The following is a 12,467-nucleotide window of genomic DNA, read 5'->3' on the forward strand; positions in this document are numbered from 1 at the left end:
ATCTAGAACTTTCTAGCTACTTTTTTGTCTTGTATATGTCTGTTTTGGTCACTTTTTCTCATTACAAAATGCTAATGAGACTTCTCTAGCTTTACCCTAGGAGCTTTTCAAACATCAGCATCCCAGTTTTTTTCCTAGACATTTGTTATTTCAAACGAGTTGGCCACTGTTTGTTAACAGAATTCTAACTGCCCAGAAAAATCAGTAACCAGATACTCTGTGATCTGTTGAGGAAACCCAGAAGTATGGGGTAATCCTTCCTTCTTTTCCATTTTTTATAGGTCAGGCCTAAGTGAAAGGCCTGGAGGTTACAAAGTCCTGTCTGTTGAATAAAGGGAAATGGGCCTCTCTCTTCATTTCATTATTTCCCTTCAGGATTTCAACGATGAATTCTCAGATCTGGATGGAGTGGTACGGCAAAGAAGGCAAGACATGGAAGGATACAGCAGTTCTGGATCCCAGACTCCTGAATCTGAGAACTCTCGAGGTCTGGGAGATTTTTGTATCTTTACTGAAATTTAATTCTCCACAAAACGTCCTTAGCTCAACCAAAAACCAAAACCAAAACCAACCAAAAAACAACACACCTTCTGAGCTAACAATTAGGAAGGGACTGTAAACAAAGGGTAGTTTGAAAGTTCAAGGAAAAGGAATTGCCTATGTGGTAGTACACATTTAACAAATGTCTCTTTGGGAATTCCCTGGCGGTCCAGTGGTTAGGGTTCCATGCTCTCACTGCCGAGGGCCCAGGTTCAATCCCTGGTCGGTGAACTAAAATCCCACAAGCCACATGGTGTGACAAAAAAGAAAAAAAAAAAAAAAAAGTCTCTTAAATAGACATAATATTGGAGTGGTTGAAAGACAGAAACATGCAATATTTTCTTATCTCTTCTTTAGTAATATTATTATAGCTGAATCGTCCCCATGAGTCAGTGGGATAAGGACAGACTGCCCTTGTATCATTTTATTTCTTATTTGCTTGAACATTGGATTTCATCCCCAAACCACTCAACCAGCTTGTAAGAAGATCCATTTGTATTCTTTAGCCCTTATGCTTATTAAGGGATTGATTTGCTTTGTGGTTGATCCTATGTGTTTAAACGCACTGGGGAGAAAGCTTACCCAGCCCCGTTTCATCTTGGTAGATTTCCATGTGACAGAATCCCAGACAGTTCTGAATGTCTCCAAGGGAGAAGCAAAACCAACTCGGGCAGATGCCCTTGTGAACAGAGTGCCTGAAGGAAAAGCCAAGAGTCTCCCTGGGCATGGTAAGGAATGGATTATTTGGGGGGCAGGGGTGGGCAACTGCCTGTACCTTTGAGAGGGCCCTCATGTTTCACTTGGACTGCCTTTGCTATTCCCTCCCCCTCCGTTCCTGCTGTAGGTCTTGGCATGTTAATTCATTTATTCACTCAACAAACCGTACCCAGTTCCATGCTTTACTGTGGGGCATACAAAGGTGAACAGCCTTCGTGGAAGACCTTTCATTATTCTGAATACTTTGAGATTGTGATTCAAAAATTACCAGTAAAACTCACGTTGTTTTATTATTATTTACTGATTATTTTAATAACTGCTTACCAGTTGTACTGGTAGGAGATCAAGGATGGGGTCTGTATTGTTCACCAGTCACTCCATCACAATGCTTGGCACAGAGAAGGCTCTCGATAGATTTGTATTGAATGCAACATGTGGGAAGGAATTGTAACTACTGATTAAAATGAGAAGCGAAGGCTTTGGTTAGTATTTCCTCTGGTTTTTATTACCTGGAAATAATTCTGTCTCTCAAGCACTTCTTCCCTATAGGGATACTGGTGTGCGAAGAAAATGTGTTATCATTTTTAAACAGAAGCTTTTTGTTTTCCACCCAACAGGTCAGTCAGAAACCATTGGAATCATACCCAGAGTAAAGTCTCAGAAATGTCCAACTCTCCACCATATTCTTATATTCTATGCAATTGTGTAAGTAAGTGTATCTATTATGAATGACTTAATGATTCATTTCACTACAGGAATAATGTCATCGTGTTACCAAGAGCCATTGTGAATCTCAGTTGCCTCTAATATGACCCAAATCTTTTACGGGGAATTTTTTGTCTCCGATTTCAACACCTTTTTTCTTATTTTTTTTTTTGTTTTTTTGTTTTGTTTTGTTTTGTTTTTTTGCGGTACGCGGGCCCCTCACTGCTGTGGCCTCTTCCGTCGCGGAGCACAGGCTCCGGACGCGCAGGCTCAGCGGCCATGGCTCAAGGGCCCAGCTGCTCCGCGGCACGCGGTATCCTCCCGGACCGGGGCACGAACCCACGCCCCCTGCGTTGACTCCCAACCACCGCACCACCAGGGAAGCCCCAACACCTTTTTTCTTAAACTTAGGTCACCTTTTCATATTCATCCCTTTCTTATTTAAATAAATAGTGAGAAGAAAGGAAGGAAAAGCAAAATATGCCAAATCCAGCAGAAGACTAAGTTCTAAGTAGATCCTCTTAGTTAGGAAATTGTTTCCTGAATTATGAAGCATCTTTGTTCATGTTTATTTTTCCATCTCTCCCGTGTCCTCTGGATAGAGACCAAAACAACTTGAAAATGTCATCCCCTTTATTGAAAACTTAGGCATTGACTTTTTTAAGTTCCCTCTCAGCTTCTAGCCTGTAACTAGCCTGTAGCTTCTAGCCAGTTGTTCTTCTGAAAATAACCTGACCCAGTTCTAGACTGTTCCTCAGAACCAAGAAGGATCTGCAGTTTGGTTTCCAGATAAAGCGGAGAATGTGAGTCACGAGACCGGACACTCGCTGGCCAGGGCCTTCAACAGTACCTGGTGGGAGGAGAGGCGCTAGCTCGGGAATCTATGTTGGCTGGCCTTGAGTGAGACTACTGAAATGCCATTATGTGTAAATTGGGGAAACAGAGAATTTTCAATATCCTTCTAGTTCTAAAGTTTGGTGCTAGCCATCAGTCTGTTGAAAAAAGACTTTTGAAGTCTCTGTAGCCAAGTTATTTTGGAAAATACCTTGCCTCAAATGTACAGTGTTGCCTCTGAGGTTCCTGTTTTATGAAGATCAATCAGGTCCTGGCCACTAACCTATTGGGAATTTCTCTTTTATCCCTTTCCAGTGTCTGTGCACTAATCATCTCGACCTTCTACATGAGATACAGAATTAATTCTCTGGAGGAGCAGCTGGGGTCACTAACCTCCATTGTGGACACCCATCAGACTGAGTAAGACTATTCCCTCCAGTGCTGTCTTCTGCTTGCTGTTCACATGAGTATAATGTTTGACCTGAGCTTGGCATCCTTCTTAGCAAGCATTAATTGAGGATACATTCTGTATGAAACATTTTGTTAAGTGTATATGTGGAAAGTAATGAGTAGGAGGGTCCTAGAAATAAATGACCTGACTCTTCATGTTCTTGAGTTGCTATAGTGTCGCCAGTGGTAAGGCAAGAAACAAGCCTAATTTTACATTATCTTGTTCTCTTATCCTAAGACTCAGTTGTGACCTTGGCCCATTTATTAAAATAGTCAAGTTTATCTTTGTACAATGGTAATGAGTCAAGACATTCAGAGAAAAGAAGCAATTCAAGTAACTCAGCACATTTCATCATATGTAACTCTTTGTATGAACTCACTTATTTACAAAACTCTTGACCACTATAAAGATCCATGTGACTAGTAATTAGTTGAATGTGTCTGTGAAGATTTTCTACCACAGTATTTTTAACATGCCTAACCTAATTCTATTGACATAGTGGTCTTTCCTTTAAACCCATTTACATGAGGATTTTGACACATTCTCTAAAAAGTAAAATAAAGTATTCCATGTTTAAAGCATACTTTTACCTGAGGTTTTAATAGTAGAGATATTTCTTTACAGAGTAAGTACTGTGTGCTAGAGATCTATTACAGTAGATCTTTCACACACAGATATAGTTTCCTCATACCTTCACCATAACCTTATAAGATGGCTATTATTCCCATTTTACAGATGAAGAAACTGAGACTCAGGGAAATAATTTTAACAGAATCAGGTTTCAGGTCGGTTTCGGGTCTATATGACTACAAAAACCTAGTCACCAGTGGTTGCTTATAAAGAACAGCGGAGAAGTGAGTCAGGATATTTTCAGTGTGTATCAGAATCATCTGGATGGCTTGTTAAAACAGATTACAGGGCCCGTTCTCCAAATTTCTGGTGCTGGCCTGGGGTCTACACTTTGAGAACTATTATGCTATACAATTCTAGGGCCTTTCTGTATAGTCTTAACAGTCACCTAAAAGTCTTGTTCTATGGTTTATGCAATGCTGGTACACAAATTATTTCTGAACCATAAGTATACATTTGAACCAGTAATAAGTCTAATGAATGGTTTTGGATAAATTCTTGGTTTGGGATAAATTCTTACCCTGCCCTTACTCTCTCACGTGTTGTTCAAAATGTTAATAATACACTTAGAGCTAGGAGGTAGCTCTACATTATTGCAAACTATTAGTTCACTATCATATAAGGGGTTGATTTTATTAGGAAAATGTACCTCATGTCCTGTTATCATTTAATTAACGATGATGATGAGGGGGAAATTCCACTAATGGAAGGCAAATGGAATACTTATTCTACTATTTAAATAATCAATCCAGGAGGAGACACAATTTGAAAAACAACCATTTAAAGGGAAAATCACAAAGATCACATATTATATAAGGTCAGGGAATACCCATGACGGGAAGGTTTGGATTGTCAGAATTTCACATGGATAAATCAGTACTTTGGGTCTCAGATACCTCGTTTAGAAATCAGAAGATTTAGATTGTTTCCTTTTGGGGATCTAAGATTTTGATGCTCTGGATCAAGGACAAAGAAAAAACTGTTTCAGTACTACTCAATGAAAAACATCTGATTGCTTTCTTAATATTTAGATAATCATCGATAAGCTACCAAGTACCTATGTCTCAAAAATGGATCCTATGTAAAATAAATTAGACCAGTCAATGCCATCTAAAAACTTCACATCTAAAATTAAATTACAGCCAAGAAATAGAAAGGAGATACAGACCATGGTTCTTAACCTTAACATGAAAATCTAATCAATGGTTTTAGAGCAGCTCTCTGGGAAAATGTACACACATCTCTAAATTTCCTACAGTTTTAGCTGGTATAGGACCCCAGTGGACCTCAGAGTAAGAGCCCATGCCTTTAACAGTCAAGTGGTGAATAGTGAATACATCGGTTATATTACTAGACAAGGGCAATTATGTTTGTACTGCAGGTCTCAAAGAAGGAACTGCAAAAGTCACACATCAACAGAAATTTGATTAAAGACATTCCTAAACATTATGAAAGTTCTAGTGTAATTGATTGCTTCTCCTATAAACAGTACATACATGACTGAGAAGAGCAGTAAGCCTTGCAAATGCGTGCAGTTGTGGGCAGAGAGAGGGTATCGGGAGATAGTAAAAGTAGTCTAAGAAACTGCGTGCTTGAGAATAATTGTCTGATTTGTGTTTGGAAGCCGAGGCGCAACGTAGCCACTTAAACAAAAATAGCTTAAGAGATTTCCAGCTAAGCTTTGAAGACTTAGTCCCCTAAACATCTAGTCTGAAGTTGAGGATTACTGCAGGGCCTTTCTGATGTGAACAAGGTAAATGCACACTGTCTTCTATTATAACCTAGTTTTCTGGTCAGATAAATTTAAACTGTGTTCATTCCACTTCTTTCTTTGCCATCCCTGCCCACAGTAATTCTTCTCTGTGTTCTTACAGACAGACAGCACCATCCAGCCCGGGGTCACACGTACAGTTAAATGTGGAGGTCCTGTGCCGAGAGCTTACAGCCAACATAATGAGACTAGAAAAGGTGACAGGTCTCTTTCGTGGGTTGGGGGTTATCGCAGTAGTGCCTGTCCACTGCCACAGGGCAGGGGTTACACACGCATGGCTGTGCAACAGGCCAACTAAATGACCATACGCAGCCGGGGGAATCTTCCACTGAGAGATAGGTTCCAACCTCATCTTCCTTGTTGGTTGACCTTGTGGTTTTCCCACTTGGTTAGAAATCATTCTCTGTGCCACAGGGCCCAATGGTAAGTGTCGGCTGACGCAGGGCTCGGGGAGGGGCACGGTAGGGAGTGCCCCCAACCAGAGGGCAGCCCCCAGCTCCACCCAGGCTGCTTGTCACCATACAGAAAATATTTGCATTCAGTCTCTCTATGATACATGCCATTGTTCCCATCTGACAAAAGAAGCCAAGTTTCAAGTGAACTTGCTCCAGGAGACACACCCAGAAAGCTGGCAGAACTGGAATTTGAACCAGGGCTGACTCCCAAGTTGTGCTTCGAAGCCCTCTGCTTTTACTGCTGCTCAGAATCCAACCTTAGGCCTGGGGGATGAGGCCACTGAATAGGGAGGTGAACAGGAGAAGGTAGGCACCCAGAAATATCCCCGGAGTTAAACCTAGTTAACATGTCTTATTTCTCCTTTCAGCATGTCTGTCCCTGTCTCATGCTTTATTTTGACCCTTATCCTTAAAGGAAAGGTTTAGAGTGAGTTGTTCAATTCGAATTGCTGCCACAAATGCCAAGTATTTGGTGGCTTCCCACAATAGTGCAGTTATGCTCACTTGGGAAGAAACATGAAATACAAATGAGTCAAATTATGCTTGTCTTGCAATACTAAATGGTATCTAGCATTTAACCATTGAAGTATGGAGAGCAAAGGAGTCTGCATACTTCTGTTCTAAACCAAGGCAGGACAGATAATTCCCACTGAATCACTGTATCGGTGGGCAAGCTTGGAAATGTTCTCTTTTAAATCCACAGTCAAGCTAGAGAAGGTATGGGATAGCAACCAGAACTGTTTTCCCTTCTAAAATGTCAGTTGCTAAGAATTGAAGATAAAATTTTTTTGATGAAATGCTTCCATGCTGACCTAGAGAATGGGGTGGTAATTTTCTCTCTCGTTCACTCTGGCACACAGTGGTGTTCTTTGGACTGGGAGCACACGGAACCCTGCTGCCCTCCCGCGCATTTCTTCCCCCTCCCCTGCCGGGCCCAGCTGGGATACCACTTTCTGTAATGAGGGACAGGAAAACAGGAGAGCTCGTCCACAACAGGCAGACAGCTAGCCATGTCTTGTGCAGAGCCCAGCTACTTGGCTAGGAGGCCTCCAGTACCAACAGAAACCTGTGTCCCAAAGCAGAAGAAGGGAAGAGGGGATTCAAGGTCAAAATGCATGTGTTGAAGTTGTAAAAAGTCATAAGGTGCACACGTTGCTCATAGGAATCTTAGTATAAAAATAGTCACCAGGCCACACCCATGCGCTGTTGCTCGGTCTGCACCCCCAAGCCTCCACCCCGCAAAGGGAAGCTGGTAGTAACGCAGCAGTGCGTGGTCAGGGGACAGCAGCTGTGTGCTGTGGGAAAGTCAGAGCCAGGTCTCAGCTCTTTCTACTCAGTACCAGCAACTTCCTTCCACTCTCCTGCAGGGACTGGTCATGTCTCAGCCTCCTGATCTGCCCACTTGTAACTTCCGCATTTCTGTTCATGGCATCACTGCCCTTTCAGTCATCCTTTTCACTTGCCACTGATAGATTATGCAGGACTTTGTCAACTAACTAGCTTAGCTTCAAATGTCTCCTCAGTTTCTCTAAGAAGGGCACCATTAGGCCATTCTGACCCCCTCCTACCTCCTAGTCTAAGAGTATGAAGTCCAATCTCATTATGGTTTGTATTTGCATTTTCCTAATTACTACTGCGGTTGAGCATCTTTTCACATATATATTGGCCATATGGGTTTCCTTCTGTAATATGCCTTCTGTAAATTGCCCATTTATCTCCTTTGTTTTACTTTTGGGGTTTTTGTCTTTGTAGGTGTTTTAAATATTTTGGACATCAGTCTTTTATTTCATTTCTTTCTCTACCTTCCCACTCCTGCTTTTCCATTCCTCTTTGGTCCTGTGGGAAGCTAGGGAAGATATGAAGTAGGAATTTGGGGGATGAAGGCAATGCCTTTTACAGGTAAAGGAGTAAATACTTATTTTCTTAGAACTGGAAGCGGCATTAATGGTGGGGCAGTGCAGAAGAAAGAGCATGAACATTGGAGTCAGATGTCTGTTCTTTTCCCTACTCTGCCACTTACTGTGTGACTGGTCTTGTTACGTAGCATCTCTGGCCCTTAGCTTCGTGTATAAGACCTGCCTCTGTGTGTGGTGGTGTGTGGTCAAGGTGAGCACACATGATGTTCCTGGCACGTACTGATTAGATCTCTTCCTCTCCACTTATCCTGTGTATGCCTCTAGGACACCACAGAATGTTCTTCCAAAAGAAGACTATGTTCTCTTTCTTTTGTTCCATAGGGTTCCCTACTCCCTCACAGTATTGGTTCTTGAAAACTCCTTGCTCTGAATTCTTTAAAGTTCATTTACCCAACAAACATTTACCAAGCACATTTTCAATGCCCAACACTATACTGTGGTCTTAAGAGCCACAGATAGGCAGGGTCTGTGGGAAATGTTATATCTAATAGGAGTGTTGAACATTATTTGTCATGTTTGTCCGATTCAGACCATCACATGGGCTTTGTCAAGCCCGGTTTCGCATTGTCTCTGAATGCATTTGGGTCACACCTGGTGTTGCAAGGGCTTTTGTTCTGTTTCACTTAGTCTCTATCGACATTTTTATCTTTGTGCCACTCTTTCAAAAATTTTTAGCCGGGCTTCCCTGGTGGCACAGTGGTTGAGAGTCCGCCTGCCGATGCCTGCAGGAGACACGGGTTCGTACCCTGGTCTGGGAAGGTCCCACATGCCGCGGAGCGACTGGGCCCGTGAGCCATGGCCGCTGAGCCTGCGTGTCCGGAGCCTGTGCTCCGCAACGTGAGAGGCCCGCGTACTGCAAAAAAAAAAAAAAAAAAAAAAAACAAAACCAAAAAACTTTAGCCTATCTTTTTTCATTTTAAAGTGGTTTGTCAAACAGAATTCTATGCCACAATCATGCATTTATTTGCCTGATCTAAATTGAAGCCATGAGTAGCTTTTTTATTCAAGATAGAAGAGGTTAAGCTCAAGCATTATACAGACCATAGCAAATATGCCCTTAATACACTCCATTCTATGTAATAACAGGAGCTTTTCTCTTATTTCAAGATACAAAACAACTTACAAAAGCTACTTGAGAATGGTGACTGACCAGCCAGAAGCTTGGACCAATGCAAAACCTCGCACTTCCCTTGAAGTAGGTGCTCCCCAGGCATTCTGGTGGAGCGCTCCCTGCTGGCCAGAGGAGCGAGCAGATGGGCAGCCCCAGCCATGCTTGCCCTTGGAGGTCTCCAGCTCAGGAAAGGGGGGAAGGGGAATAATTTTGGTTCCTGTGCAATAAAATTTGACCTTGACTCTCTGAGGAAGTTTTCAGGGCTGCTGCCTAAAGAAAACAGACCCATCTCTGGAGGTCTCAGGAAGGGCCTGGCAGACTTGGACGATTGTGGTTCAGTGGGTTATCGTGACTGTGTCAGCAACACTGACATACTCCTCCACTCCATGCCTTTTCAGTCCTACCCACCTGCCTCCTCTCTCCTGTACACCCCTTTTAACCAACCTTCAAACTAAGGGACATATCGTGTGCCAACAAACTCGATAGGATCCTTTAAAGAATTTGCCATGACTCTCCCAAAAGACAAAAAGAAACAAAAAAGCCCTAATGGACAGACTTGCTTCAAACAAATAACATTTTAGTTTTTGCTTTTTTCCCTTCTGCTGTTATCTTCTGGTTTAAGTCACCTGTATATCCTAACTTCTCAGTTGAGTATTGGCAAGAGTATCAGACAAAGTGGATTAAACTATCTCATTTTATGTTTTGTTCCTCTAATAACTAATAGGACTGATTCTCACCCACCCCAGGTCAAGAATTTGTGAGACATGAGACTGAAGTACTAAATTAACTTACTTTGAAACCAAAACTAATCTTTAAACCAAAAAGTATGATAGTGATTTGATGCAGGATGAAAAACACTGCATTTTTAAGATTGTAGGTGGACTGTGTGTGTGTTTTGAAATAGGATGTCTGTAATTAATGCTGAAACCAATCTCAGCATGATGATAGCATGCTTTTCTCTTTTGCTGACTAAAATATTTAACTAGTGGTTTTGCTAACTTCTATTTACCATATGGGTTGGCTGGTTTTTATTCATAATTATTTAGGTACCCTAATATCTGTAATATAAAAGATATTCTGTTTATGATGCATTTTATAATCATTTCTATGAAATGTATTTTGTTTAATCAGATAAGCTAATAAGTGAATTGGTTACATCATTTGTATTTGTTAGCCTACTGGACAAGAATTGTGCCTGGTGCACCCCAAGCTTTTAATAAATACTCATTGGTTAAAATGCCCTGCCAACGGTGTATTTTGTCAGTTTGTATACTTCCTTCCTCCCAAGTATTCACTTCCGAAAAACTGATTTAAGTTCTTGGGTTGCAATGACATACAGGAAAGAAAAATTAACTGTGAAATCAAAACCAGTGCTTGATTCCTGGGTCCTCATTTTATGAGTTATGTGACCATAAGCAAAATATTTGGTCATTTTCCCCCATTTTATTGATGAGGATAAAAGTACCAGGGGAAAATGTCATTGTGAAAATTAAATGTTACAAAGTTTCTAAAGCACATCGCCATGTGAGGCAAATTGTATACTCCTCTTAATAGGAACCATATTCATTATTTCTTAAAATGTTTGCATGTCTGACAGTCCGGTTTTATAAAAGTTCTATGTCAATGCTCTATAGTTAAAACCCATTAGAGATTCAAGAGTGGGTCAGCCACCTCTGGAGAGAAATTTTACAACTGTGTGAAGAGCCTTTAAATGGTTCAAATTTCACTGAATTAGTAATCTGCTATCCAGGAATTTATACCAGGCCAATAAGCAAAGATCTAGTCAAGGATTTATATACAAGAATATTCTTTGAAGCCTTAACAGCAAAATATGAGAGATTATTCAATAGCAGAGCACTTAAATTATGACACTATTTAGAATGGTATTATCAAAAAACGGCATAGAAAATAGCATTAAAAAGGTAAGCATAGGGCTTCCCTGGTGGCGCAGTGGTTGAGAATCCGCCGGCCAATGCAGGGTACATGGGTTCAAGCCCTGGTCTGGGAAGATCGCACATGCCGCAGAGCAACTAAGCCTGTGTGCTGCAACTACAAAGCCTGCGCTCTACAGCCCACGAACTACAAGTACTGAAGCCTGTGCACCTAGAGCCCATGCTCCGCAACAAGAGACGCCACTGCAATGACAAGCCTGCGCACCACAACAGAGTAGCCCCCGCTCACCACAACTGGAGAAATGCCCACGCGCAGCAATGAAGACCCAATGCAGCCAAAAATAAATAAATAAATTTTTTTAAAATAATAATTTTTTTAAAAAAGGTAAGCATATGAGAGGATGTGGAAAAGGGAACCCTCCTACACTGTTGATGGGAATGTTAAGTTGGTATAGCCACTATGGAAAACAGTATGAAGGTTCCTCAGAAAACTAAAAATAGAATTATATGATCCAGCAACCCCACTCCTGGGCATATAACCAGACAAAACTATAATTCAAAAAGATACATGCACCCCAATGTTCATAGCAGCACTATTCACAATAGCCAAGACATGGAAACAACCTAAATGTCCATCGACAGATGAATGGATAAAGAAGACGTGGTACATATATACAACAGAATACTACTCAGCCTTAAAAAAAAAGAATGAAATAATGCCATTTGCAGCAACATGTATGCAACTAGAGATTATCATACTAAGTGAAGTAAGTCAGAAAGACAAAGACAAATACCTTATATCACTTATATGTGGAATCTAAATTATGACTCAAATGAACCTATCTATGAAACAGAAACAGACACAGGCATAGAGAACAGACATGGTTGCCAAGGGGGAGGGGTTGGGGGAGGGATGGAGTGGGAAGTTAGGGTTAGTAGATATAAGATATTATATACAGAATGGATGGACAACAAGGCCCTACTGTATAGCACAGAACTGTATTCAGTATCCTATGATAAGCCACAATGGAAAAGAACCTAAAAGAATTATATATGTGTATAACAATCTCTTTGCTGTACAGCAGAAATTAACACAACATTGTAAATCAACTATACTCCAATTACAAAGAAAACTGTTAACTTGGTGTTGTAACTGAACAGGGCCCTATGGAGCCTTCCCATAAAAGACCCACCCTGCCCCCGCCTCCAACGTTCTCTGCCTGCCTCCTGTCTGTAGAAAAAGCTTAGCCTCCTAGGCCTTCCCCGAGTTCCAAAGAGTAACTTTATTCAGAGAAGTGAGAAAATGCAGAAATAAGGGAAAACAGTCAAGCAAGACAAAATAATAATAGTTGAGCCATTAAACAAAGTCAAGGACCTTTAGTTCCTCCTCAAAGGCTATAGATAATATTCTGAGCCATGTCCTTCAAACTGTTTTGCAGATACTG

The 12,467-nt window shown here is 41.2% G+C and overlaps 1 protein-coding gene across 3 annotated transcripts in view; it reads left to right on the plus strand.

Moving 5' to 3' along the window:
* The window catches only part of GRAMD2B (GRAM domain containing 2B), a 97,977-nt gene that overhangs the window by 57,926 nt on the left and 27,584 nt on the right, over nt 1-12,467 (plus strand). The window contains exons 9-14 of one of the 3 annotated variants that reach the window (XM_059061587.2): nt 376-487; nt 1,146-1,268; nt 1,875-1,962; nt 3,112-3,216; nt 5,752-5,845; nt 9,127-10,378. In XM_059061587.2, the coding sequence (XP_058917570.1) occupies nt 376-487; nt 1,146-1,268; nt 1,875-1,962; nt 3,112-3,216; nt 5,752-5,845; nt 9,127-9,168 (564 nt within the window). In that variant the 3' untranslated portion in view covers nt 9,169-10,378. Of the gene's footprint in view, nt 1-375; nt 488-1,145; nt 1,269-1,874; nt 1,963-3,111; nt 3,217-5,751; nt 5,846-9,126; nt 10,379-12,467 lie in introns of those variants that run through there. The other 2 variants (XM_067031507.1, XM_067031508.1) reach the window with 2 other exon arrangements.

This window comes from Kogia breviceps, chromosome 4, assembly GCF_026419965.1.
Source record: "Kogia breviceps isolate mKogBre1 chromosome 4, mKogBre1 haplotype 1, whole genome shotgun sequence".
NCBI classification, from domain to species: domain Eukaryota; kingdom Metazoa; phylum Chordata; class Mammalia; order Artiodactyla; family Physeteridae; genus Kogia; species Kogia breviceps.